This window comes from Leuresthes tenuis, unplaced genomic scaffold (genome assembly GCF_036924035.1).
Source record: "Leuresthes tenuis unplaced genomic scaffold, fLeuTen1.0.hap1 SCAF_9, whole genome shotgun sequence".
Classification (NCBI taxonomy): domain Eukaryota; kingdom Metazoa; phylum Chordata; class Actinopteri; order Atheriniformes; family Atherinopsidae; genus Leuresthes; species Leuresthes tenuis.
Genome location: NW_027325363.1, coordinates 8,315,195 through 8,341,640, shown reverse-complemented (window position 1 = coordinate 8,341,640; position 26,446 = coordinate 8,315,195). Strand labels below are relative to the sequence as shown.

At 37.1% G+C, this 26,446-nt stretch overlaps 2 protein-coding genes and 1 long non-coding RNA gene across 4 annotated transcripts; all 3 read left to right on the top strand.

Annotated features, from left to right (window-relative positions):
- The first annotated feature begins 2,954 nt into the window (after positions 1 to 2,954).
- Positions 2,955 to 6,203, top strand: tex26 (testis expressed 26). The gene is made up of 7 exons (XM_072393069.1): positions 2,955 to 2,967; positions 4,798 to 4,882; positions 4,982 to 5,144; positions 5,242 to 5,398; positions 5,537 to 5,725; positions 5,813 to 5,965; positions 6,070 to 6,203. Exons 1-7 carry the CDS (start codon positions 2,955 to 2,957, stop codon positions 6,201 to 6,203), a joined length of 894 nt encoding a protein of 297 aa, XP_072249170.1.
- Positions 6,204 to 9,721: 3,518 nt separating this feature from the next.
- On the top strand, positions 9,722 to 10,683 carry LOC140313827 (uncharacterized). The gene is made up of 3 exons (XR_011917095.1): positions 9,722 to 9,786; positions 10,406 to 10,491; positions 10,597 to 10,683. It is a non-coding gene; the product is annotated as an uncharacterized lncRNA (long non-coding RNA).
- Positions 10,684 to 15,348: 4,665 nt separating this feature from the next.
- Positions 15,349 to 25,482, top strand: wdr95 (WD40 repeat domain 95). Of its 2 annotated transcripts, XR_011917116.1 has the most exons (14): positions 15,349 to 15,448; positions 15,542 to 15,621; positions 15,720 to 15,774; positions 15,854 to 15,899; positions 16,247 to 16,306; positions 20,676 to 20,838; positions 20,964 to 21,056; positions 21,159 to 21,217; positions 22,193 to 22,325; positions 22,446 to 22,485; positions 22,846 to 22,934; positions 23,799 to 23,983; positions 24,085 to 24,143; positions 24,271 to 25,482. XR_011917116.1 is itself a non-coding variant. In XM_072392172.1 (13 exons), exons 1-13 carry the CDS (start codon positions 15,423 to 15,425, stop codon positions 24,277 to 24,279), a joined length of 1,038 nt encoding a protein of 345 aa, XP_072248273.1. In that variant the 5' UTR covers positions 15,349 to 15,422; the 3' UTR covers positions 24,280 to 25,482. The 2 variants fall into 2 exon arrangements, 1 of the variants encoding a protein (XP_072248273.1); XM_072392172.1 differs by lacking the exon at positions 24,085 to 24,143.
- The last annotated feature ends 964 nt before the right edge of the window (positions 25,483 to 26,446 follow it).

Here is a 26,446-nt window from a genome sequence, read left to right as displayed (position 1 = left end):
AAAGTTTTTTTTCTTTTTTTCTTTTAAGCTTTTCGACTCCTCAGTTTCAACTTTTAGCCTGAAGATGCCACTAGAGTGCTATAGTGCTTAACTTGACTGGATTCAAACTACCAACAGCAGGATGAATGTGACGTAATGCCCCAAATGCCAATTTAAAAGAATATTATGATCTGGCCACTTGCAGTCTGACAGTATATCAGGCACAAGAGTGCTTTAGGCCAAAATAAAACAAACATTGTTCCTGAGCCCTCTACTTAAATGGCCTCCATCCAGCACATTCGAATTCGAGCTTTCAAGCTGACAAGAATGATTGGTTGCTGTAGGATGTTGTATTGCAAATGCACCAGCTGAAGTTTGCAGGTTTCAGTTGTAAATGTCAGTCACACGCTCCTGCTTAATGTAACAGGCAATGCGCCATAACATATTAGGAGGAGCAGTCTTGGGAGTTCAAAGTTATGCATCTCTTAAAAAGGGATTTGGAAATCAGTTGAGGTTATATGAACATTTTTAGTACTTTCATCACTCTGACTAATTAAACAGTTATCTCCCCAATCCTGTGGGGAAACCTCAACTCTAGTCATATCCTTGAGGAATTAAGCTGTTTATGCCATTTATTTATTAATGGTGAATCAAACAGCTTCTTGGATCAAGGAACAGTTGCTAGGAAACAAGTGAAGAACTTAGGAGAGGCCTTTAACGTGGTGTGGTCTGTTTTCTGGACAGTGGTTCTGATGCAGTCAGTGCAGAGGTGAAGTCCTCATCACATGTCGATACTCAGACTGTGTCCACTTGAAAAAACTGTTAATTTCTTTTGTTTTAACCTCAATCTGTATTTTTAGCACTCAGACTCAAAAACATAAGTGGAATTTGGGTGGACTGACAAAAAGACCAAAGAAACATTTCTAAATTATTTCATTGTGCATTGTGCGACTGTAATTTCACATCATGAATAATTGTATTTATCAACGTTCCTTCTCTCCTTATTAAGATCAATGGGAGATTATCACTGCATAACCTCCAACTAGTTTATGAGGTACTGTGAGAATGTTATCTTTTTAACTGCTCTGTTAATATAGTTAGTCATCTCTGAGGTGGCATTTTGAATTCAATGGATGATGTTAAATCAACAAACTCTTGATCTAAGACAAAAAACGTCTTGAGATAAACAGTTTGTGGCTGTAAAACTACTCCTTGAATTTCTTCTCCTGGCCCTCCGGCACACTTTGTTCTTCATTTCACTCTGAGCATAATTTCATCTTCTGGGTCTTTGGGGATGCATAATTCTTTATTTCCCTCTCATAACGTAGCTTGTCTTGTTTGGCCATATTTTAAAATTAGTCTTTCTCTTTTGGTGACATTGTCTTTAGGAAAGCATAAGCAGTTTTTGAAACCCAAGAACAAACAACACTTAAATTAATGAACTGGATTAAGAGGGAAAAAACTGATTAACATTAACAACACTGAAAATTAATTAAATCAACTGTACGCTCCATCGAGCTGAGCAAGTTCCTCTCCACATGTTTTTGCAAAGAAGCCATAGGAGTACGTTTTTCCTCTTGGCGTCTTTGGATCTTCCACCATCTTCACTCACAAAAGAGGAGGGAAAAATGCTTGAAAAATATGTATTCACCTCCACAATAGCAGTTTTGCTTAACATTCTGTCTCTTGATTTGTCAGTCACATCTATTGTTTAAACAGGGATTTGGGAGGAGCATAACAGAGTGAATAAGGGTGTCTGGGGTGAATGATGATCCACTGTGAGACCATCAGAATTATGCTTATATTAAAACTACAGTCATCTAGACATTACTATACCTGCGCTTATATCTCCAGCAGTGATCCAGTGTTATAGTAGGTACAGAGTTGATTTCTGCCGTGTATACTGATATATTGTGAGAATTAGAATTTTAAGATAAAATCATGATTTGCAGAATACACTAATAGTAATAGAAATATAATAAGTTTTGAAGAATTATCTTTATTTTTGTCATAAAACATCACTCTCTCTCTCACTCACAATGAAGTACAGAGGTTTTAATCCTGCTTTTTGTCCATTACAGCAAGGGACGCAGGAGAAATTCCTTATCAGACCCTGTTCCCCCTGTGTTAAGATGGACATGAAGTTCACTCATCTATGAAATTCATAATGCTGACTTGTTACTTTACCAGATATTAATCTTAAAATGTGCATCATGCTATGTCTTGACATAGCAGGAGGAACACATCCCAATTCAATATCAAATACTGTTTCACCCTTTGTTTAGATGGAATACAATTCATATATCAAATTCATATTTTTGACTTGTCACCTTATATTACTTAAATCCTAAATGTTTCATGTTCCTATGTCTCAATTTGTCCACAGTAGCTGGAGGAACACGTACTTCAACTGATTCCCTTCGTTGAATTGTGACATTTTTTATAGAAATATAATGTAACCTAAAATGAATTAATGTAAGATGAGTGTTTTATATAAAAAAAATGCTTTGCTGCCAAGTTATGAGTAGCTTTACAGTATGTCCTATACAGTAAACACTACAAAAGTAGGTTACAGTATTCCCTTCTGAAACAGGATTAAAGTAAAAAGCTTTAGTAAAATCATTTATCCTCTTCCTTCCATCACCAGTAACAGATTCAAGTAAGACAGCTTTGGCAATGCTAAATTTTTAATTCAACGTCTCCCCTGCTGGGCAGCACACAGCAGCCTTTCATGTGTTATGCAGGTAGATCTCTATTACCATAGTGCTTAGAAACATCCTGCTGCGATCAGCTCTGACTGTATAAAACTAATACCTGAAAGAAAAATTATTTGACTCGCAGGATTCAGTGTTCGGCTGCACTTTTCAGAGATCCAGCTGTGAAGTGACTGTTCTTCTGGAGACGAAAATGAAAAGGATTTCATCACTCTGAAAGCAACCATAACACAAAGTGTCAAAACTTGACAGTGGTCACCAATGGCAACCAAAGGTAAAGTTAAACCAAAGGTATAGATACAGTTAACACTGTTAATGATGGTACCTTAAGCTATGAAGAGAACATTTTTATTTTGTCTTAGAAATGAGAAGCTTCTCTCATTATGTTATGTAATTTGACTGTGATTTTATTTTTATATTTGTAAAGTGTACAAGTAATTCCCACCTTCAGCATTGCCAGTGTTATTATAGAGATGTAAATTGCATTCCCCTTGTCGTGTTACTTGGCCTTGGGGTAATTTGGTTCCTGTGGGCTGTTGTGAGTGAGTATAAGAAAACTTGCAATTTCCTCTGGCTCAGGAAGGACACGTTTTCCATTTCCAAAATCCTGTGTCAGGTAATTTCACTTTTGAGTTTTGAAATCATGTTTTCCTTCAGATATTTGCCATTTATGTAGCATATAGCTGTAGTGATGTACTAGTAATCTCTATGAATCAGAAAGTATCTGGTATTTTTTAAGGAGATTTTCAGTATTTTCAGTGTGGTTAAAAGAGATTAACTGTGTGTTTGTAATAAGATTAAATTTGTGAAAGTGAAACAGATTGTGAATGCTAAGATAAGAGTGCTTACTTTTTGTTCATGTTCATGCTTACAAAAAAATACCACCTGAGTTAGAAAAAAGTAAGACAAATAGATACATTTTATTCACAGTCAAACGTAGAACACATATCATGTGTTGAAATTGAAACAGTTTACTATCTCATGAAAAATATTAGCTAATCTTGAAAATTTGGTCAGAGGAAGCAAAAGGCCCAAAGAACTGCACCACTAAATTATGGAGCAATTTTAGAATAGTCTACATCTTCAATGTAAAATTGCAAAGACTTTGAATTCAGAGAATCTGGAGATTTCTCTATACATGAGGGAAATGACTAAAAGTCAGTACTGGATGACCATGATCTCCAGGCCCCCAGGTAGCACTGCATTAAAAACAGACATGATTCTGACATGGAAATCACTGCATGGGGTCAGGAACACAACCAGAAATCATTATCTGTGAACATAGTTCACCGCTCCATTCACCAGCTCCATCATGTGATGAAGTAGTCAGATCTATTTATGACCCAGAATCAGTGTCTTCTTGGGACAAAAGCTAATTTAAAATGGACTGAGGCCAAGTGGGAAATTGTTCTGTGGCCAGATAATCAAAATTCTAAAATTCTTCATTGAATGTTTTTATTTTCCAATATTTCAAGAATCTAGAATAAAAGCAATGACAAAAACAACAACAAAAATTAACATAAAAAAGGGAACTACATACAGAAACACTCTCATTTTAATTCAAACACATTTAAAAGCCTGTATTTCCGATGGTATGGGGGTGCAGAAGTGCTGCGGAACTGTGGAACATGTTGAAACACATTATCAGTGCTGATGGCTGTATTCAGGTTTGAGAGCAACAGGCAGCATCTTTTTCAGGGAAGGTCTTTTATATCTCAGCTACACAATGCTAACCCACATACTGCATCTATTACAACAGGATGGCTTTGTAGTAGAGGAGTCTGGGTGCTTCAAACTTTTCCCCACTATGACATAGAAGACTCAGGATTGTTGAGCAGCTAGAATCCTTTATTAGTCAAGATTGAGACATTCCTAGCCCAAAATCCAGCTAGTACTCAGTCAGTCAGTTTCCACATCTTTACTTACAGTAAGATATGTTGCTCTCATCAAATTCAAGATGACCTTATTTCTTCATATTGGTTTGTGACATTTTCAAATCACTGTTTTTAATTTACATTTAATACAGCATCCCATTTTCTTTCTTTTTTTTTGTAATTGGGGTTGTACTACTCCAAGATTGCATCTGATACTATTTTGTTTGTAGAAGGAAAACAGTGGTGGGATCCTTATGAAACTTCTCACAGAAAACAATTTGTCTACCAACCAAACTCAGCTCCAGAGATCCTTCTGTAAGTTCCATTAATGGCATTATGGTAAAATTCAGAATGGTTATGCAAAATAGTTTTGCTTATGTATGTATTAGTATGTCTGTGTTGATGCATGTGTAGGCGGCCAACGTCAACCGCATTTATAGACTCCTATTCAAAGTCTGGATATATTGGTTCAACTGAATACAATAAGGAGTTTTGCTGGAAACCTGTCAGTAAACCTGAATGCATATGCACAGGAACAGCCTCGGGACAGAGGAGAAACAACCCACATCCCAGCCAGGTTTGTCTTTACATTGTATTAACTTCAGTTTTACATTCAGAGTTTAATTACTTCTGACAGATTAACATAACTTGAAATCAAGATTATTTTCCCCTAGGCTTTCATGGTGTGGAGGGTACCAAGGGATGCTACACCAAGTTATGAGTATGTAGCTTTCCCTTCGAAATGTCCTCCAGCTGAGGGGGAGATCCATAAAGCCATAAAAGCACAGTACTGCTCCACCTACACTCGTGATTTCATGGGAGTGCATCAAGGTATGACACGTTTGGTTGGCCTAGTCTTAGCCATACCACAGTGCCTGAATAAATACATCCAAACACACATGCAAAAGCAACATAACATTTCTCTCCATAGCTTACTTTCTTTTGTTTTTCATCCAGCCTATTTGTTAGGACATGATGACATTAAAAAAGCACATGGACAGCTGACACCTGTGCAGAGCAGGCATTGCATGCAGGTACCACTCCCGACTGAGACTAAGATGATAGTCAATTACCGTGAGCCAAAGCAAAAACCTCAACTGCTTGCACATTTCCTCCAATACAGCAAAAGAGATCCACATGTGGCCTGTTGTGGTATAGGTACTTTCTTCTCTAAAACCACTGAAAACGACCATAAACAGCAGTTCCATTCATTCCTATTTGCTGATAATTGTCCATGTGTTTTAGTTCCCACTGTTGTACAAAGGCACATCAACACTCAGCAGAGGGGACTGAATCTGACAACATATGACCAGTTTTGTGAAAAGAGAGTCAGCAATGTGAAAAATTCCTTGCTTTCCCAGGACCTTCAGAAGTTACATGAGAGCTTACCTGAGGAGGGTTAGAATCAACTTGTTTATTTTAAAGTTTGAGAATTTCAGCAAGTTGCTGTCACACTGTAAGAAAGAGTTATCTTATGTTTGTATTTGCTATTGGCTTTGCAGAGAAGATGGCTGTTAAAACAACACTGAATAGAGATTCTTGTCCAAAAAATGGGGAGAAAGTAAATAAACTTCCTGCAGTTGTGCAGAATTCTAGCTCACCTGTGTGGACATCAAGCTGGCCCGGACCTCTGTGAACCTTATGCCCTGTTTTAGTGGTTTGATTATCTGTGTGTGACGTTTCTGTAATCTTTCTTCTCTGAAAGTGCAAAAATGTTTAATGAACAAGATAACATTATAGCAGTTAAAGTCCAACAGAATGTTCAAATGACCTGTTTCACTTGCATGTGTAACTTGTGTGTTGTAATAATTACACATTTGAATCCAGTGAGAGGATTTGTGTCCACCTTCTTGTTTTACTACGCCACACACACTGCCGTCTTGCTCAGTCTGTTTGTTATTTAATCTAAAAGACAGAAATATTATGCTGCTTTATTCTGATATGTTCTTACACACATGACAAAACCAACAGTTTTTTTCTTAATTTTCCATAGAAAAATTGTTCCTTTGGTTTTGTTTCATACATCAATTCCTTGGGTGTCCTAAAATTTAATAAAATATATAAAAATGCATACAAATGACAGAGACTAATTGAGTTAAGACAACTGTAAACTGACAAAACAGCTAACGTATTAATTACAATATAAACAGTTCAATGTTATAAGTTTTAGTAAGACAGCTGTTTCTCTGTCTGCATATGAAGTGTCATGTTTTGAGTTTGTATCCTCAGTTGTCACTCTTTGTTCCTTAGTTACCGTGGCACCACCTGTTCTGCTCAGGTGTAATGTTAGAGGGAGTGTCAGGTAGACTAATGTGGGATCTGTCTGAATAATCTCTTCTGAGAGGTCAGACTGAAGAAATGCTCAGATCTTGCATATCTTTAAATGTTGCTTCACATCAGCCATAAAAGACAGATTATCAGGAATGCCACAGAGGGAAAAGTTTCGCTCCTCTTCAGCTTCAGGAAGATTAGAAACCAAACATGTGATCAGGTATTCTGCTGCTTTTTGTTCACCTCATTACAGATCACGTTTTCACTCTGATTTAATAGCAACTATATTTTGAATGTCACAACAAGAAGTGGAAAAGGACAAATGTTAGGCTTTGCCTTGGTTACATATCTTGCTCAGAAAATGTTTATTGTAGCCATAGTGATTGTGCAGTGAGTTGTCATGCAGGAAGTCTGCTCACCCGGGAATTCATCACATTGCTAAGATTAAACATGTGATGATGATGTTCAACTTCCGCTGACAGAGTTTGGAACTCTGGTGGCTGTCTAAATGAGCTCCTTTCATCTGCTTTAAATAAGGTCCATAGCAGTAATGTATTAAAAATAACTTTGCACACATTTGATCAAATGTCAAATCCTGCAGCATTCTGTCAGAACTGGGAGCAAAAAGAGAGAGGACAGGAAACACATCTGGGCCAAGGGGTCAGGGTGTGAAAGCGGATGACTTCTCAGCTCCTCAGTCAGTGGGTGTCTCTGAAGATCAAAAGAAGCAGCCTGAATGGTTGGTGCAAGAACTGCTGAAACAGAACAAGCGAAGACATTCTGTCACACTTGGAGATGAAGCTCAAATACTGAGACCGCAGCACAGCAGTATTTATTCACCTGAGAGCCTTGAGGTAAAGCTTTCAAGAAGAGGAAATGATAACTGTCAGCCTCTGTATTTCTCAATGAAAAAGTCTAGATGATTTGTTGTCTTTAATGCTTTCGACTCCTCAGATCAACCTACTTTTGTGGAGTTTCAACCTTTAGCCTGAAGATGTCACTAGAGTGTAGCAATCCTTAACTGGTTTAAACTCTACAACTACCAGCAGCAGGATGAATGTGACGTAATGCCCAAAATGCCAATTTCAATGAAGTTGATGATCAATTTACTTGCAGTCTGACAGTACATCAGGCAGGATAATCAATTCCAGAGCCTGAGGGCGCTTCAGGCCAAAGTAAAACAAACATGGTTCCTGAGCCAAATACTTAAATGGCCTCCAGCAGATTCAAATTCGAGCTTTCAAGCTGACAAGAATGATTGGTTGCCATAGGATGTTGTACTGCAAATGCACCAGCTCAAGTTTGCAGGTTTCAGTTGCAAATGTCAGTCACACTCTCCTGCTTAATGTAACAAGCAATGTGCCATAACAGATTAGGAGGCGCAGTCTTGGGAGTTGAAAGTTGTGCATCTTTTAAAAAGGGATTAAGGAAGCAGTTGAGGTTTTATGAGCAGTTTTATTACTTTCATCATTCTGACTGATTAAACAGTTATCTCCCCAATTCAAGGAATCCTGCGGGGAAACCTCAACTCTAGTCTTATCCTTGAGGAATTAAGCTGTTTATGCCATTTATTTATTAATGGTGAATCAAACAGCTTCTTGGATCAAGGAACAGTTGCTAGGAAACAAGTGAAGAACTTAAGAGAGGCCTTTAATGCAGAGAGTGTGGTCTGTTTTCTGGGGGTTGTTCAGATGCACTCCATGCAGAGCTGAAGTCCTCATCATATGTCGATACTTAGACTGTGTCCACTTAAAAAATACACTGTTACTCTGTCTTCGCTAACCTTGATCTGTGTTTTTAGCACTCAGAGTTTATAAACTGCCTGGTGAGTAGATTTTAGTAGATTGAAAAATAAAAAAGGAGTAACTTTTAAATGAAATCATTTTATTGTGTTTCTTAAATATGAAATCTATAATCATCATCAATAGTAGTAATTATCACAATTTCTACTTCCCTAATTAGATTGATGAACAGATGTCACTGGATAACCTCCAGAAACTGAAACTAGCTTTTGAGGTACTGTGAGGACCACATTTTTCGTAAATAGCATCTTGGGTTATTCGTACCCAAGATCTGACCTGCATTTTTTTTGTTCAAAGGAATTTGAAACGCGTGGCTTGAGACGCATTGATGTGAAGAATTTTAGACATATAGTGAAGAGGTGTTTGGGCTGGCCTAACATGGTAAGACAGCATTACATTTCTCTGTATTTCTTTCCCTGACATTCTTTTGTCACTGTGTTCACAGTATTTTCCTTTCATTTAAACAAAGTGTTCTTTGTTCTCTTCTGTTCACAGAGCAATGCACAGATTCATTGGTTATTTAAAAAGATTGATCACTCAGGTCAAGGAAATATTTCATGGGTGAGGAGATTAATATACTTTTTTTTCTTATGATGCACACAGCTCTTGTGTTCATGGTCAGAATGCACGATAACATTAGAGAATAGAGAACTGCAGGAGTAAACTTAGGCCACTGTGGCGTGCTGCAGGGTTATTTTGGCTGCTATAATCCACTCAGGATCTGTGGAGCAGGTGTAAATCGAATTTACCTGAACACAATAACTTTAAATATTTCAGATTGATTGAAAAGTCAAGGGATGATTCAGCAAATTAGTTGATATATCCCTGATGATACCATAGTTTTTTTTGATTGTTAAGATACAGTATAGACAACAAGAAAATAAATATATCTGAATTACATGTTATATGATGCAGGGTGACTTCTGCACACATGTGCTGCAGGAGTATAAAGAGAAGGAGAAAACTGTGAGAGCCAGCAAGCAAGTGGCCTTCAGACTGCCAGCCAGCATGAATGATTATAGTCACGGTGTTCCTATTATCAACATCCACTCCACTCATGATGGCACCGTGGTGACAGTACGAGAAGATGGGTTTGTTTGTCTCTGGACTCCTGAACTTAAACCCCAGAAGACCAAACACATGTTTGTATGTTCCCAGTTGTGTTAATGTTCCTTTTCTCTCCCTCTGATTGTTCTTGGTCAATATCAACCTTTGACAAAAGACACAAAACAAAACCAAATTGACTTCAAAATGTCAGAAAACACAACAAAAAAGAGAAAAAAAACTTATTTTTCTGAAACAAAATTTTGTTTCTTTCAAAAACAACCACATACACATCTACATTTAAATGAGTTCTGTGAAATGTCCTCTGATCATTGGTATTTTCTAAACCGTTTTGATTTTTGTTTTGTAGTTGTGTTATTCCTCTTTTCCTTTTTTGCAAAATGTAGATATTTTTTTGTTCGGTTTTGTCCACTTCTGTTGTGTGTTGCTCCTCAGCGATGGGTCTCTGTTCCTGAAGGCAAACACCTTTAAAAATTCAGTCATAATAGGTTGTAGGCGTATGTTCAGAGTTAAAGACTAAATAAATACTTCTTATAAGTGGAAAAGTAGAGGATTAAAAACAAGATTGTAGAAAATTCAAACTGCCATTGGCTTTTTACATTGTCTATATGCACAGTGAGTTAGATTAATGTTGTTTTGTATTAACTCACATTATTCAGTGAAACAAGTTTTTAATGTGTGACTTGATTTGTTTTTACAGAATGAAGAACCTGCTAATAGAAAGTCAAAGTGGGCGAGTGATTTCACTCTGATGTTAGAGTACAACAAGCTGATGATTGGAACAGGGTAATGACAGATGGTGAAATACAATAACATACAGTTTTATCATCATATCAGCAGGTTCCAGACTGCTGTGTGTTCATTTAATATGCTCAATGCTTTATCTTTCAGTGACAAAGAGATACAACTTTATAATCTTTCCACTTTGGAGCCTTATTGTCAGATCAGTGCCCTGGACACAATACCTCTAACCTTAGACTACAGGTGAGCAACGGAGCTGCATCAATCAGAGAAACTTGAAAAATTTGCAGCACATTAACGGTTGTTAACGGTCCTTATATTGTAGCTACACTGGCCTCGATGAATGTTGTGTTCTGTACGGAGACACTGAAGTAGGTCCATTGTTAAATCCTGGTTAAATCATCAAACTGAAATCCTACATACTGGAAGAGGATCATTTTTTGTTTGTGTTGCAGGGATGTGTGATGATAATTTTCATATCCTCTGTTGAAGATACCCTCAGGTAATAATGTTTATCTAAAAACCTATTTCAGTTGTTTGAATAGCCACCATACAAACAGTTGTTATTTCTTATCAAAATTATTATTAGAGGACACAGTGGAAGGGTATCATCAATACATTAGAAAGATAGCATTTATGTCATATAATGACAAATTCAATGTATTTTTCTTATAAAGTTAAATATAATCCTGTGTGATCAAAAACAGTAATTTGTTGAAAAATATACATTTGCAGTGAGCTTGTTGATTCCTGAGTTAAACAGCTTCAATTCAAGTCAATAGCACTCTTGATGCTATCTTATAAATCAATGCCACATCAATATCCAAACAGGATCATTTTACCATCCTAAGTTAAATGTATTTTTTGCACTTCGACAGAACAGGATGAAGGCTGTTATTGCTTTTCTTGGACAAGGACAAGGTTTATTTTGGGATTAGACCTTCTGCTTCTCCTAAAATTATGCATTTTAGTATTTTTCTATTGTATGGAGAGCTCTTTATATATAATAAAAAACTGAATGTATTGAACTTTTATTTTTTTAAGCAGACATTAAAAGCAGCTAAGAAAAGGACATTTTATCTTTAGCACATTTAGAGCTAACATTTCTGATCTCCACTTCAGTAACTTTGAATGCTGTTAGTTTGTTATGAAGCTTTCACTAAAAAAACACATTGAAATGTCCGACTGTGACTTGATTTGATTTAATATCATTGTGAATGTATCAGAATTCTTATATTTTCAACATATACATATTATCAACACGTCAGGATATGTGATTGAAGATGATACCACTGTTTCTCAGCAGTTCACACCAATAAGATATATCTTACAAAGTGTGTGAGGCTGTGTCTCATGAAATGTCAGATGTGACTGTACATCTCCTCTTCTCTTTTTATAGATTATGGAATAAATTGCCAAAGGTTGATAAAATACCCAACATAGCAATTGACAATGCAGTGCTTTCTCCAAATGTGACATTTGTTAGATGGAAGGTTCATTGTGACTGGGTGACACAGGTAACTTATTACACTTTTCAAAGAAATATGTAGCCAACTTGCTAACCTTGATCTTGTTTGACTTGTTTTGATAAGCTTCAATCTCATCTTAAAATGATATTTTTGTCTTTTTCTCACCAGTCATCACAATATTCTCAGCACTGGCAAAGTAAAAAAAGGTCATTGGTGTTTAGTTTAATTAATTAAACATAGCAGGAGCAGGAGTAAATAAGCATATGATAAGTATTTAGTCCTTTACTAAGTAACTGGTTAAAGCATTTTGTCAACATTGACAGCTTCAAGTCTTTTTTGGGAATTGTCCACCATGCTTGACCATTCTTTTTGGCTGAATTTTTTAAGCTGCATGGGGTGTCCTTTTGATGTCTTATTAGAGGTAATGTACAGTGTCCAGGTCTAAGCATTGGTTTGCTTAGGCTTTCACAGAATTTTCCAGAAGCTTCTTCAGTGTTTTCTTGGTGATATTCTTCCAGTTAATGTCACGTTGGAAACTTTCACTCCAGTCTGAAATCCAGAGGACTGGAAACATTTTTAACCAGGATTGCTCCATATTTTTCTGCATATATTTTTTTTCTGTGTCCTGACTAGTTTCCCACTTCCTGTCATGGAAAAGCATCTCCCCACCATGATGCTGCCATCTCCATGTTTGACTGTAGGGTTGCAGTGATGAGAAGAAAGTGACCAGATATTCTAATCTTTGTTTCATCAGAATAAATAGGATTTTTCTTGTCATGGTTTGAGGGTCACTCAGGTGCCTTTCAGCAAACTCCCAGCAGGCTGTCTTGTGCGTTTAAGTTAGAAATAGCTTCATTCTTACGACTCATCATTAAAGGCTTTTTTGATAAAATGCAGCACTGAGTGTTGCTCTGGTGTAAGATTCTCCCATCTCTACAAAGTAACTCTGGGTTTAATTCGTTGTGAACATTGCATTGTTGGTTGTATTTATGATAAAGGCACCTATCTTAGCCAGTCTGGCTGAGCCGCACACCGAGGAAGTATAATGGTTTTCCAGACTTCTTCCAATGATTTAGATCACAATGCTATTGGGCTCTTTAAATCATGCTCCGTAAATCATCAGCAAGTGTGGTGTATGTCCCTTTTTTATGTCAAATGAATTCAATTAAGCTCTCCAGGCTAGTTGTGGAGGCATTTTAAGGAGGCCCACTGATAGATGGGGTATGCACCAGTTCTAAGTGTCTTAACAAAAAAATTTGAATAGTTCCATTAATGGAATATTTCTGCATTTTATTTTTGACAAACCAACAGAGTGCTTCAAAAACTGCCTGTGCTTTGTCATTGTAGATAACAATGAAATAGGAATCTTAAAAGGGTGTGTAAAGTGACAGTTATAATATCTGCAAACCCTGAATTGATTGGTTTTGCTCAATGGTTTGACTTTTCTTTATTGTAACATGAAGTGATCATTTAGTAATACAAACTTATTTCTTTAAATTTAGGCAAAGTATTTTCACAGTTTTCAAGCTATTGTCTCCTCATCAAATGAAGAATCGTCTTCTCTTGTTATAGGTAATTTCTGTTTGACTTTTTCTTTGGCATACATTATGTTCAGCGAAATGGCAAGCAAAACAAGACCGTTATCATTGTTGCCCTGGTTTAAAATAGATGCTTAGCTGTCTTTTCTGCACACACATACAGTCAAACAAAAAGTACAAACAAATCATTTATACTGAAAATGTTAGTAGAAGAAAGACAAACTCCTTCTGCTTTGCGCTGTGCAGTAATGAAAATCAGCACTGAACATTAGACAACCCACTTAGAAAGCTGTGAGGGATGACTCATAATGACTCATTTGTCACAAATTCAGCAATCAATGCCAATGTGTGTGTGTATGTGATTGTCCAGTATGTTGGCATGTTCACTTGGAGCTTGGTCATTTATTCTGATAATGACCTATTCTTGATCAAAAAGCATGTTTGGATTGATGCTTGTACACATGGCCTTGTATTGTATTACCTTATATTGCTTTCTTTTTCTCTTGAGGCTGTGTGCTGCCTTTAACAGATTTGGTACAGCAGTTAAATGAGATCAACGAGACCTGCTATGAGGGTAAAACAAGAAAGATCCCACTGTGCCAGACTCCACAGGTTCGGGCATCATGTGATCAGACGGTCTTCACAATCTACAAAGGTGTAAAGACTTTTGACCTTTGTCAGGAGCACAGTTTACTGGTGACTGGAGGCATGGACAGACTCATACGCCTATGGAACCCACATTTCTCTGGGTGAGGAACCACAATTAAGAGAGCTTTCTTTTGGAAAATTATCAGTGAATTAGACAGTGGCCTTCTCCCCTTCTGATTTTGTTTTTTTCTTTAGGAAACCACTTGGTATTTTGAAAGGCCACTCTGCTCCCATCTTCTTCCTCTCCATCTCCCCAGAGGACAGTCAGATCTTCTCTGTCTCTACAGATGCCACAGTGAAAGTGATTTATGTATTCATAAAATTCATACTGTAAATACAGCAACCACTGGATTAATCAATCACTACATTTATTAAAGCTGTAGTTTGAAGTTGCATTGCATTACAATGTAATGGTTGTGCTGTACATTTTATAACAATCCAGCAGTATAACACTGACAGAAATGAGTCTTCATTTACATCTTTTCTGTAAAAATAATTTCTGCACTTATGCTCACACCTACCAAAGTAAGATATTTACACTTGAAAAAGAAAGGAGAAAAATTGTGGTGTTGAGGATGGTATTGCAATTTTTCTGTAAGGGAATAATGTGTTTAACCTGCCATTGCTCTTCCCTGCTCTTATTTTAGATTTGGCACATTCAGGATCAGTGCTGCCTGTTCACAGCAGACCCCAAAGCCAGCAGGATTCATGGGGATATATTTTCCTGCTCCTATTCCCCAGCAATGAAATCTCTGTACATTGCAGCAGACTGTATGGCTGTGCTTCCTCTGAAGTTGAGGTAGGTTGTATACCCTTTGAGCTCTGTTCTTTTTTATTCATAGGTTTGTCAATGTGTCCTCAGGTGATTTAATGTAAGGTGGTTTGTGAAATTTGTCAGGAAATAAATAAAAAAAACACAGCAAATGACTCCAAAAGTGGATAATTTAACATGTGTTGTCAGCAGAGATGACTACTGCTCCTTAATAATACTCTCACTCTCATTCATGGTATTATGTTTTTCCTCTGTCAGGCCAACACTTCCCAGTCGCTTGACTGTTTCACATAATGAGCCTGTGTTGTGCTGTGGCTACAGTGAGGAGTTTCGCCAAGTTGTGAGCTGCAGTGAGGGAGCTGTGAGTAAATTAATGCTTTTCAATATGCTGACTACTTCAAAACTGAAAGTAGATACACAGATTGTTTAAAGACTGGAGCATTACCTGGACCTGTTACTGGTTTTAAGATGGTGAAAGTCTGGGACTTTGACACTGGGCGTCAGGTTTTTGAGTTTGGTGGCACACGTGATTTGATTTCCATCACATGCATGACTTTTGACTCTAAAGGGAGGAGGTGAGTTCTACACAGTGGTTTTACATTTTATAAGATGTAATCAGCCAGTACTTGCTCTTACTTTGTCTTTGTATTATGTTCTCGTGTTTGTAGACTCATCACAGGTGGAAGAGATGGTTGTTTAAAGATATGGAACTTCAACAATGGTCAATGCCTAAAGACATTAAAGAAGGGTAGTTATTGTCAGTTTTCATACCTTTTTAAAATAAAAAGTTTGAAATGCCAGTCTAACCGTAAGTATTAAAAAATGTCTTTTCAATCTTTCCTGTAGATGGTAAATGTCGTGAGGTGTGCGACTGCATCTTTTTTAAAGTTCACAGGAATTTGTGAGTGATGATGTGATATCTGGCAAGTACTCAATATAGATTTGAATCAATGCTGAGCTTGTACACATTTTCTTTGAAGCTACGTGATGTCTGTCGGAGGAGACCGGAGGATTGACATTTACTCAGTGAGTACAAAAGAAATGACAGAATTAAAGATATTTTTATCTGGTGTATTTCTGCAATCTCATCCCTATTATTTCTCCACTTTCTCCATTCTTTCATCATATGGCATCCCATTTGCGTTATTTACACTGTTATTACCAGTTGAACTCATACATCCCATGAAAAGCATGTGTAGAATCTTGTTATGAAACTGAACAAGTGAGAAATTGCCAAGCACATTTTTTCTTCGCCGCAGTGAATGGCACTTATTTTCACAATCAGGCTTTATAGTCATGGGAAAAAAAGAGCGTGCGAATGGTGAAATATGAAATATCTTCTGACTTCTGACTGAAATTCTGTGTTTTATCAGGACAATGCTGAGGGTCTTCATCATGTCCAAAGACCGCAGCCTTCATGGCAGGATGATCTGGTGATTATGAGCAGAAAACTCTCGATAACTTTGATATCAAATGTTGTAGTAGGCCAAAGCAATAACTAATCCAATATGATCTAAGTGAGTTTGTATTTCCCCTTAATTTATTGATTAACCTTATTTATCTATTGCGTGTTCTTTGTAAGGGCACAGTTATCATTTGAATTTACAAAGGTACATTAGGCAGTTAAAGCATTTTTTTTGTATCCTTTGAATAGTCCAACAAGTTTTCCTAGACCCAATTCAGAGTTCAATCAATCACAACAACACATCCTGCTGGTGGCAGGTCCACAGGAGGACAGTCCCACTTTGCTGTTATGCAGCATACCTCGGTTCCTAATTATTTTCCCATAAGTCTTTAGAATCATACTATAAATACTTTTCTAGTTCAGTGGTTCATATAGCATTTTTATCAGTTTTTAAAGCATGTTATAAGATTAATATAGATATGAATTTGAATGTAGGCTACCAACTTATCTTACTGTGATTTGGTGAGCATACCACGCTGCACACTCATTACATTGTTGTCACTGTTGTGTTTATGAGGAGATCCAAATGGAAACTAAGACTGAAGAGGCAGGCAGGAGTGGAAAAGTAAACTTTTATCAAACAGAGGTTGCTGCGGTGGCAGGAAATTCAGAAAATGTAAATCAGAATACAAGGCGAAGAGTAGCAGGTATAAAACTAAACTTGACATAAGGAGTAGCACACAGCAGTAACAGAGACTAGGAAACCTGAAACTATATATACCAGGGGGGATAGTATATAACACTATGCAGGTGAGGCAATCAACACACTGGATAAACTCAACAGAGTATACAAATGGCGAAATGCCCACAATATGAGACAGAAAGTAAAGAAAAGAAATTACAAAAAAAATTACCACTTCAATATAAAACAAAAACTTGATTATATTATAGAACATTAATCTCAAGAAAATGGAAACACTAAAACAAATAAACATACCAAAAAGCAGATAAACTTACCAAAACCCAAAAAACTATTACAGAAAAACTATGACACAATGTTTGATAAAATGGCAAGAAAATGTGTTGTACTTCAGTCACTGTTTTAAGAAAGAAAATAATTTATGTGATTCCAAATCTTTTAAAGAAATCTCTGTTTTCAACCAGCATTTCCCTCGGCTAAGGTATCGCTCATAAAGATGCCTATCAGTGAAGCAAAGCAGATTAGATCTCTGACATTGAGAGTCTATGCACTGATGTCTTTTTTTAATTTTCTATGGGATTTGGTTGGTTGGGAGGTTGTGCTTGCATTTTCTGATACCTTATCTTGAACATAACCTTCTGCAGAGTAGGTTATGTTACAAACATATGTTGCCATGGTGATACAACACAAGAAGTGAATCAGCTTTAGCTGACACTGAAAACCAAAAGATGAACCTGAAGTTATCTCACTAAGACACTAATCCTGCGTCGTATTCCAGGCCCCTGGGGAAGATCAGGAACAAGCTGGTGAGATTATGTCTCTTGGCTTTGGGGAGCTCTGTTTAGTCTTTTAAATGAGCAACCCAGACCTAATTAAATGGTAAAAAAGGTAGATGCATTAATAGATGGATAGGTGAAATTTTATTATGCTGCAGATGAAATAACATGAACACTCACTTGAAAATTTAAAAGTCAATTTTCAGAAACATTTTAGCCTGAATCTAATGTTTATTTACTGCACATCTGTCTGTGTGACCAAAATACTATATGTCTCAATGAGACAGCGATGGCTGACTGCTACGCTGCCATGCAGCAACACCTGCAGAAGAAAACTCTAACTCAAGCTGTGAGTTACCCTCATCAGCCACCCTCAAAACGTTCAAAACGTAAGCCCACTCCTACCACAGTGTCTCGAAGGATTCCTCCAGTACAATTCTGGTACATGTTTTTTTACATGTATCAGTATGATGAAGCGAAAGTAGACACATGATTTTCCATTCAGGAGGGAAAAAAATCTTAAATGTCACAGCTTTGTAAAATGAAGTAGCTGCTGTCTCTATTGATATTCTTTGGGAATTTTGACTGAATGTGTTAACATTTTGGTGGCTGCCTAATTGGGAAATGAAATGCTCATTTGATCTGATCTGATTACCAAATGTTAATGTAAATGAGTTACATTAAGGCAACATGTGTGGTCACTTTTAGGTTCCGTTTTCTAGTTAATTGATTTTAATATAATTCAAAATTTGTTGTGTTTTGTGAAATCTTGTGAAATTTTTTTCATATTTTCCCCCTATTGCTTGAATTTTTTTCCCTTTCATTTTAGTCTACATACTTTATTTGTTTTTGTTTCTGCACACAACATGAAAATTGATTATTTGATCCAGTGTCAGCCAATTTACTGTTCATGCTTGCAGATGAATGTCGATGGAAATATAGCTGTACTGAATTTAAGGGAAATCGGTCATATAGACGTTAGTTTGTTGCTAAAACATATTTTCTTAAAGCATCTCATCAAAAAAGCACAAAGGTGAAAATAACAGATAAAGCAAAACCTCACTTAACTACCAGATAAAATTGCTTCGCAGAGTAACTTGTTTTGTTCTGTAAAGGTGGATTGACCTGTCAAAGCTGTATAATCAGTCTCCAAAAATATCAGAGAGTAGATGACGGGTTTTGAATGTTTTAATGCAGGCCAGTTATCTCTGCCTGCAGGGCACCAATCTCTCTATATGAGCCACAAGAGGGAAAAAATATTCTCACTAATGCCGTATGATCCATTGGATGAGGTGACTTTCAGAGCCTGTAAATCTCTTTCATTACAGCCGATGGTTACATTCACCCCAAAGACACCCATTATCAGCACAGAAAGATTGCATTACAGTGGCCAAGAACAAAAGTGACCCCTTTGATTATCTACAGAGGGCTGTGTTGAAATTGTTTTTCATTAATGGCCTGCAGGAGAAAGATCAATGTGTTGTTTTGTGTGTGTTGCTCTCCTTCCCAGTAGTCAGTGAGCCTCTACTTCACAGTGAGTTTTTCTCTTCTTCCAGATGGTCAGTGTTGTGTTGCATCTCATAAAATTTTTAAAACTTGACCCAGTTGAGCTAAGTATTTCACTCTGGCACACAGTATAATGAAACTGTTCCAACTGCCATCTGCCTGCCTTAATTTGGCACGTGTATACCGTTTCATGTTGGCAGTATCACGCCAAGCAAATATTTGTGTTGAGTTCAGTAAGAAATAAGAAGAAGATGAATTGCTTTGTGTCAGAGTGAAGTATAGCAGCAGGAGTAATGTTTGGCTTGTCTGCCTGCTCAGAGGTTTGACATTAAATGAGCTGTTAATGCATGTGCGACACTCTTGGATATGATATTCTTAAAAAGGGACAATTCGTTGACGTTCATATATGGCCTGTAATGCATTAAAATATACTTCATCCAGGATTCCTCTCCACTTCGCAGTACCAGGAGACCATTTCAGTTTTTTTCATTCTAATTAGGCTTTTAAGTGACAGACAAAGACCTTACAAACATCCAGTTATTCTGAATGAGAGCTTTTCTTGATCATTTCCAAGGAAACAATGTTGAGTAAATTGTTTATGTGCTCATTTGGTGTCTTGCCAATTTTTGGGGGAGTACTGTACAGGAACATCTGTGCCAAGTATGGATTGGAACTCCCAAAGCCAAAGTGGGAGATATCTCCAAAAATGGTGGAGAATGATAGAGCTAAGCTCTTACACGACTTTCAGATTCAGACTGAAAAACTGGTGATTGCTAACCAGACAGACATTAATGTGGTTGATAAACTAGAGAAGAAGGCAGTAGTGATAGATGCAGTAATCCCGAGTGACATAAACATCTAGAAGATGGAACACAACAAGCTTGAAAAATACCAAGGGCTGAAGGAAGAAGTTGAAAAGATGTGGGAAGTGAGGACAACTGTGGTGCCAGTGGTAACTGGAGGTGTGACCTCTAAACTGGGAGAGTGGCTCCAACTGATTCCAGGAACAACATCAGAGATATCTACTCAGAACTGCACAGCTGGAGCATTTAAGATGCTGTGTCAAACCCTCAAGATCTCAGGTCCCTGGTAGAGCAACCAAGCTTGAAAGGGCTGCCACCCACAAGCGGGGGTTTGTATATATAAATAAAAGTGACAGCTAACTGTTAGGCTATTTATTACACAAACATGAAAAGGCTGTTGATCTATTCATCAAACTCCTTCTTTCACTCTTTTTCTTCAGTGAGAGGGTTTATTCTATAATATAGAAATTTAACAGATCAATATAGTTTAATATGAAGTGATGAAAAAGTGAATGTATATATTGTGTAAACAGACAGAAGTACGTCACAATAATTCACTGACCTTCAACTGCAACAGTCATTTAGAGAGACTCGGTATTTGTTTCTCCTCAGATAAATGGCCATAAGGGAGACATCCTTTGCCTGGCACATTGTCCCCCATCTCTTCTGGCCACCAGCAGCTGTGATGGAGAGATTATCGTGTGGAACATGGTTTCTCGACGAATACTCTGTCGGTTTGTCAGCCCTCTTGAAGCTGAGGACCAGTATACTGAAGGTAATTGTTGACCTCCAATTTTTATCAATGTCTACCTAACTCTTCTGTGATTATGAAGTCTGAGGTGATTAGATGCATTTATCTGTTGTGATTTTTTCTATTTATTTCATTGTGACATACTGTAGGACTGGATACAAGTGTTCCCAGCATCATTTTCTTGAAGAACCTCAAATTGCAGCAGTTTTCTACTACAGCTCTCCTGTCATCTGGTAGTAGAGGTTTGTGTAATTAACAGTGCTCATTAAGGAACACAACTGCACTTTGCAATCTTCCTGAGTGTCCTTCATCACAATGTTATTCATGTATTCCTTCTTTTAAAGGTTATGTAAATCTCTGGAATGTGCTCAGTGGTGGAAAACTTGTGAGCAACTTCAAAGCAGTGAGATATTTTATGTTTGTTTTTTATGTAGTTCTTGCTTTCCCTTTTGGCTATCAAGGAATATTACTTTTCTTTCTCTTGTCTTCAAAATGACTGACTAAACGATAAGATTGCTTTTTTTCTTTCAAAAGAAGCAGGTTCCTTCCTTGCAGGTAGATAATGCAAATCATGTACTGCAGAAGTGGAGAAATTGTCTTTTATAGCGTCTATAATACAACCCCAATTCCAAAAAAGTCATGTAAAAGTAAAGAAATACAGAATGCAGTGATTTGTAGCTTCTACTGTAAGCTATGTTGCTGTAATGGATCCAGTATGTGGTTAAGCACTGTCTTCCTTAAATGTACAGGTATTTTTCTGAAAAAGACGTAATCTGTATGGCAGCAGATACTGCTTTTAAACCTGCATATATATTTAAGCATTGCTTGTGCCTTTTCAGATGTGCAAGTTGCCAGTTCCATTGGCACTAATGTCAATACTATCAGAGATGCGGGCTTTTAAACTGAGCCCTGATAAAAAAAAAAAAGACACGGTATCCATGATTTTCCCAAAAATATATAAGATTTAGATTTGTTTGAATATAGAACAGTTTTACAGTTTTATTTGAGATATTTATTTGTCAATTTTGCCTTGATACCATACCCTCCATGCATTTCTACCAGCAGTGGTTCACATACTTTGGTTTATATGTAAATGCTTTCTGAGACTGGTTGTCTTGCTCTTTTGTATTATATGACAATACATATCACATATTTTTGGAGAAGACTGTTATCTGATGGAATGTTTTACGTCTCCATGCAATGAAGTATTAAAACTTAGTCACCATATGGGAGATAACAATGTTGTGTTTCTGGTAGTTTGTCTCTTTGTCTCAGTCCATTTGAGCTGAAAAGAGATTGTACCAAATAATGAATATGATGTATTTGTGTCAAAGCCTTTTTTCTTGAAATCTTTTTTCTTTTCATTTGCACTACTCAGTCTAAATTCCGGCAAAAGATAACAAAATTGGCCAAAACTGACAAGGACATGCTGCTCTACACAGCAGACAGAATTGGTTATGTATATGTCTACAACATGGAGAAGTTTGACCCTGAACAAAAATCCCCCAGAGGTAAGCTCCTGTTTTTTCTCACTTGTGTATTGATGATACTGAAAATATGAAGACATGTGGTTTATGAGAATGTCTCCAGAGTTTCTCTCCCTTTCATTCCTTTTATTTACTACTATTCAGTCGAAACCTTCTGGCGTGCCCACATCAGCACAATTACTGGGTAAGTAAAATACACAATGTGCCTTGTAATCAACCACAAATTCATCTGGTCAAGCTAGCAACTATCAGGCGACTGTGGTCAAATAGCAGGCAGACTTGTTTTGTCCTTAACTTTTAGCTAATCGCATTCCTGAAATTCTCCATCCCTGAGGTGTCAGTTACAGCAGCAGCATATCTTCACTTCACTGATGTAGAAAAACAGAGTGTAGTATGACTGTGTGAGAAGGACTTACACTAACAAGGTGAGATGCTGCCTTGGGTGCATCTAGCATCAGACGTACAGACAGAGTGGATGATTAACAGTGTTCTGCCAGAAAATGCCTTCTCCTATTTCATCATTTGTCTCTTTGTTCTTGTCAAGCCTGCAGATTGTTGACAGTAATCAAGTGGTGCTCACCTCATCCACCGACCACACTGTGCGCCTTTGGAGTGCAAGGGGAGAATCCATAGGTGGGTGTCACTTTGTGCACTTCAGTCCCATATTCTAGATTTCAATTAGGATATAGTCGAAGAAGTGACCTTGAGTGGGTTCAATTGCGATGGCATCTCTTGGCAATGCATGTAAATAGCACACAACTTCGGGCACACTTTTGCATGTCATGTATATGCAAGAATTTCATGTCATTTTATACTGTTGAAAATTCTTGCCAAACGGCTAGTTAGGTACAGGTTGTCATGCTGTAACCCCGAAATACCCATTATTTAATAGCATTATTTCTAGTTTAGATTTTGCCCTAAATAACCTCCTCCTGCACTACGGTTACTTACTGTAATGGCAAGTCAACATGTCATTTTGAAATATACCTAAATTTAGGATAAAAATTCATTCGGATCCAAGATATTCAGGGGCCTTCCTAACACTTCACATTAAGCAGTGATTTTACTTCAATGCATGTTTCAAGCAATAGATTCATGTTTAAACAAAACAGCTGACAAACAGAGAAGTAGGGTGATCTTAGATGCTGGAGCCATGAAAGATAATATTCAACAGGGAGCACCTGAGAATAAAATGTAGTTCTGCTAATAAACCCCATAAATCCACAACTTGTTTTTAAATTCTGGTGACTGAACAGATACAATAAATCAACTTTACAGGTACTGATAGATTAATTCATCCACTTTAGGCAGAGAATGGCCCTTAGTTTTACCAACTGGCTGAAAATACACAGGAAAAAAAATATAACATATTGGATTCATAAAACTATGGAAATTGAAATTAGATTGCAGTTATCAGCAAAACGATTTCAGTCAATTCCAACACCATGAAATACAGCCTTACAAAGAACGCCTGAAAAAAGTTTTCCGTATCCACAGGGACCTTTGGGCAGCCTGAAATCTGGAGTGTCCACATTCGCTCTTCCTGGATGCATCCTGGTGTCCCCTATGAACTTCTGATTGATCCTCTCAGTATGCCAGACCATGGCATTCTGAATGGAAAATCACATCTTTTTGAAGCCATCAGTCCTGACACGACTGAGGCTGATAGAGGGGAACTAAAGGTGAGCTGCATTATTTCAGAAACGATCATCTGAGCTGCTCCTTTCTATCTCTTCTTCCTGCCAATTTTAAACTGAACTGAACATCCTCCGACATCCATCAGTGACACTGACAATGAGGAAGATTAGGAGGCACATTTTACCAACAGGGATATATGACAGGGTGAGAACGGATTATAACCATTTCAACAGTATTGACTGCTGCACATATGCACTGCCAGTATCATACCAGACACAGCTTAAAATGTGACAAGTTTTTATTTAGAGGGAGTGTCTCTTCTGTATTTCAGACCCTGTGATGAAACCGACAGGCACACTAACATGTGACCGAACCGCATTGCTTTGAAAAGCTTTGATACTGCAGATCCAACGAACACCAGTGAACCACCTGAACTCTCTCTCGCTGGTATCGATCCTTTCATAAGCTTCACTCGCGAACTGGAGTCAGCTGAATAAGATGAGAATGTATTGATCACAACTGAGAAAATGGGTCATTGTAACATCTATTGCAATAAAGTCAGGACAAAGATGAACTAAACAGAGTGGACTAATTGCAAGAATTAAGCCTGCATGTATTCATGTGTATTCAACTTGCTTTTTCTGACAAGACCAACACTTTAAAACTGTAAAACTTTGGAATGAAGTAGTTGAAACAGAAAATGCTACCATAACTAAATGTCATTAATTCACACATTTGCTCCTGATATGCAGATAATGTTTATGAATTCAGAATTGAGAATTCTCTCATTTGTAATTTAAAAAACACAACTGTCTAAGTACATTCATTAACAGAGACATCATGCAGAATGATCCCTTGATATAACAGTTTTCTAGGCTGAAGAGAAACTTGCACAGCCCACAAAGACAATGTACTCACCCCTGGAATGAGGCAAGCCTGTGACCTAGACATGTTGTCTTCATGTTTGACACACACAGATCCAGTCACTTGCCCCCGTTTTACTGACAATTCGACATGTTGTCATGGTATTATGTATAAGAAAGCAAACTATTTCTGGCTCATTTAGCATGTTATTTACATGAATTTATATTGTTAGCTGTCAATTTCTATGTTCGAATTACAAATTAAATGGTAAGGCTTAGGGCAAAAGTACAAGGCGTGCAATGACAACATACGTAGTCATGACATGCAGCATGACTTGACATGTTATTGACATCGTTAAACCTTCATCTTTCAAGTCGATACGATGATATCATATCACATGATTGCTTGTGTTTGACAGGGATCAATTGTACTAACAAAGACAGAGAATGATTATGTAATCATGCAGATTATCTGCAGTTTATTGCTCCAGTTTTGTAATGTGCAAATCTTGCAGCAGTGACTTACACTATTTACTTTAGGTGGACAAAATTAAGATCAGCTACTGAATCTTTAAAAGGTGTATGGATTTTGTTTTTTAATAAATTATTCCTCACTCATTTAGGACATATTGAAAATATACCTATTTTGAAGAAGATAGAGTTAAAGTGATAATGGCTCTTACTGCATAATACAGATTTTTCTAAATATTTGAGATGTATCATAAGAACAATTAACACAATTAATCATTTATGATCTTATCAAAATGATCTCAAATATGTTGTATTATTAATAAATGTTTGCATACTTTGAAATGTGTCTGCTTTTTAATGATTTTTTTTAAATCACTGTTTAATATGGGTGAACCTTGGATTAGATATCTAGCAGTGATTTAGCTATTTCAAGGACCTGACAAAATGAGATATCTATGAAATGGGGATTACACTCATCAAAAGAGTAAACAGCACAAATAGTAAAATATGTTGGAACACATGTCATTGGCGTATATAATGACTGTATCTGTGCAATTGACGTAATTGTGAAAGGAAACTACACACGACATATCTGTGTGGATGCAGTTATATTTGTGCAGGCAAATTAAGGCGTGACATGGAACAAGAAATGAGGGAATGAGGTGTTGTGTATAGTTTGTCCAAATAAAAGCATTTTGCACAGTCCATCAGGTAAATTGTCGCCATGGTATTCATTTATTTTTTGCCGCGCAAACTGTTCAGAGAAACAATATCCATGGAGCTCATGAAAACTTGCAATGCATCTTCCTTTGCTCAGTCACATGTGCACACACACACAGAGACACACAAATCTGAACGCTCAACATCCCTTTTTTATTTGAAATGTATGCATATGTGCAATGTAATATTACCAAATGATACCAGAAGGGAGGTTCTACATCTAATTTATTGTTTGATTATAATAACTATTAGCACTCGCCTCTACCCTAAAACCTAATTACACTCACACACAATAAAAGCTTCAGAAGAACTAAATTATTCAGAAATGTTCAGTAAATATCAGCACCTACGGGAGAAAGAAAAGAAAAGTCTTCCTGAAACTGGGAGACAGAAATATTCTGCCATCAGTAATCGCTAGTTACATTTAAGTTGTTATAATATTACATTAAAACA

Coding starts and splice junctions, on each gene's coding strand:
- tex26 (XM_072393069.1), top strand. Junction 5,399..5,536: donor TTTCATGGGAGTGCATCAAG/GTATGACACGTT, acceptor CCTATTTGTTAG/GACATGATGACATTAAAAAA. Junction 5,966..6,069: donor TGAGAGCTTACCTGAGGAGG/GTTAGAATCAAC, acceptor TTGGCTTTGCAG/AGAAGATGGCTGTTAAAACA.
- wdr95 (XM_072392172.1), top strand. CDS start 15,423: ATGACTTTTGACTCTAAAGGGAGGAG. Junction 21,057..21,158: donor CCTGTCATCTGGTAGTAGAG/GTTTGTGTAATT, acceptor CTTCTTTTAAAG/GTTATGTAAATCTCTGGAAT. Junction 21,218..22,192: donor TTGTGAGCAACTTCAAAGCA/GTGAGATATTTT, acceptor TGCACTACTCAG/TCTAAATTCCGGCAAAAGAT.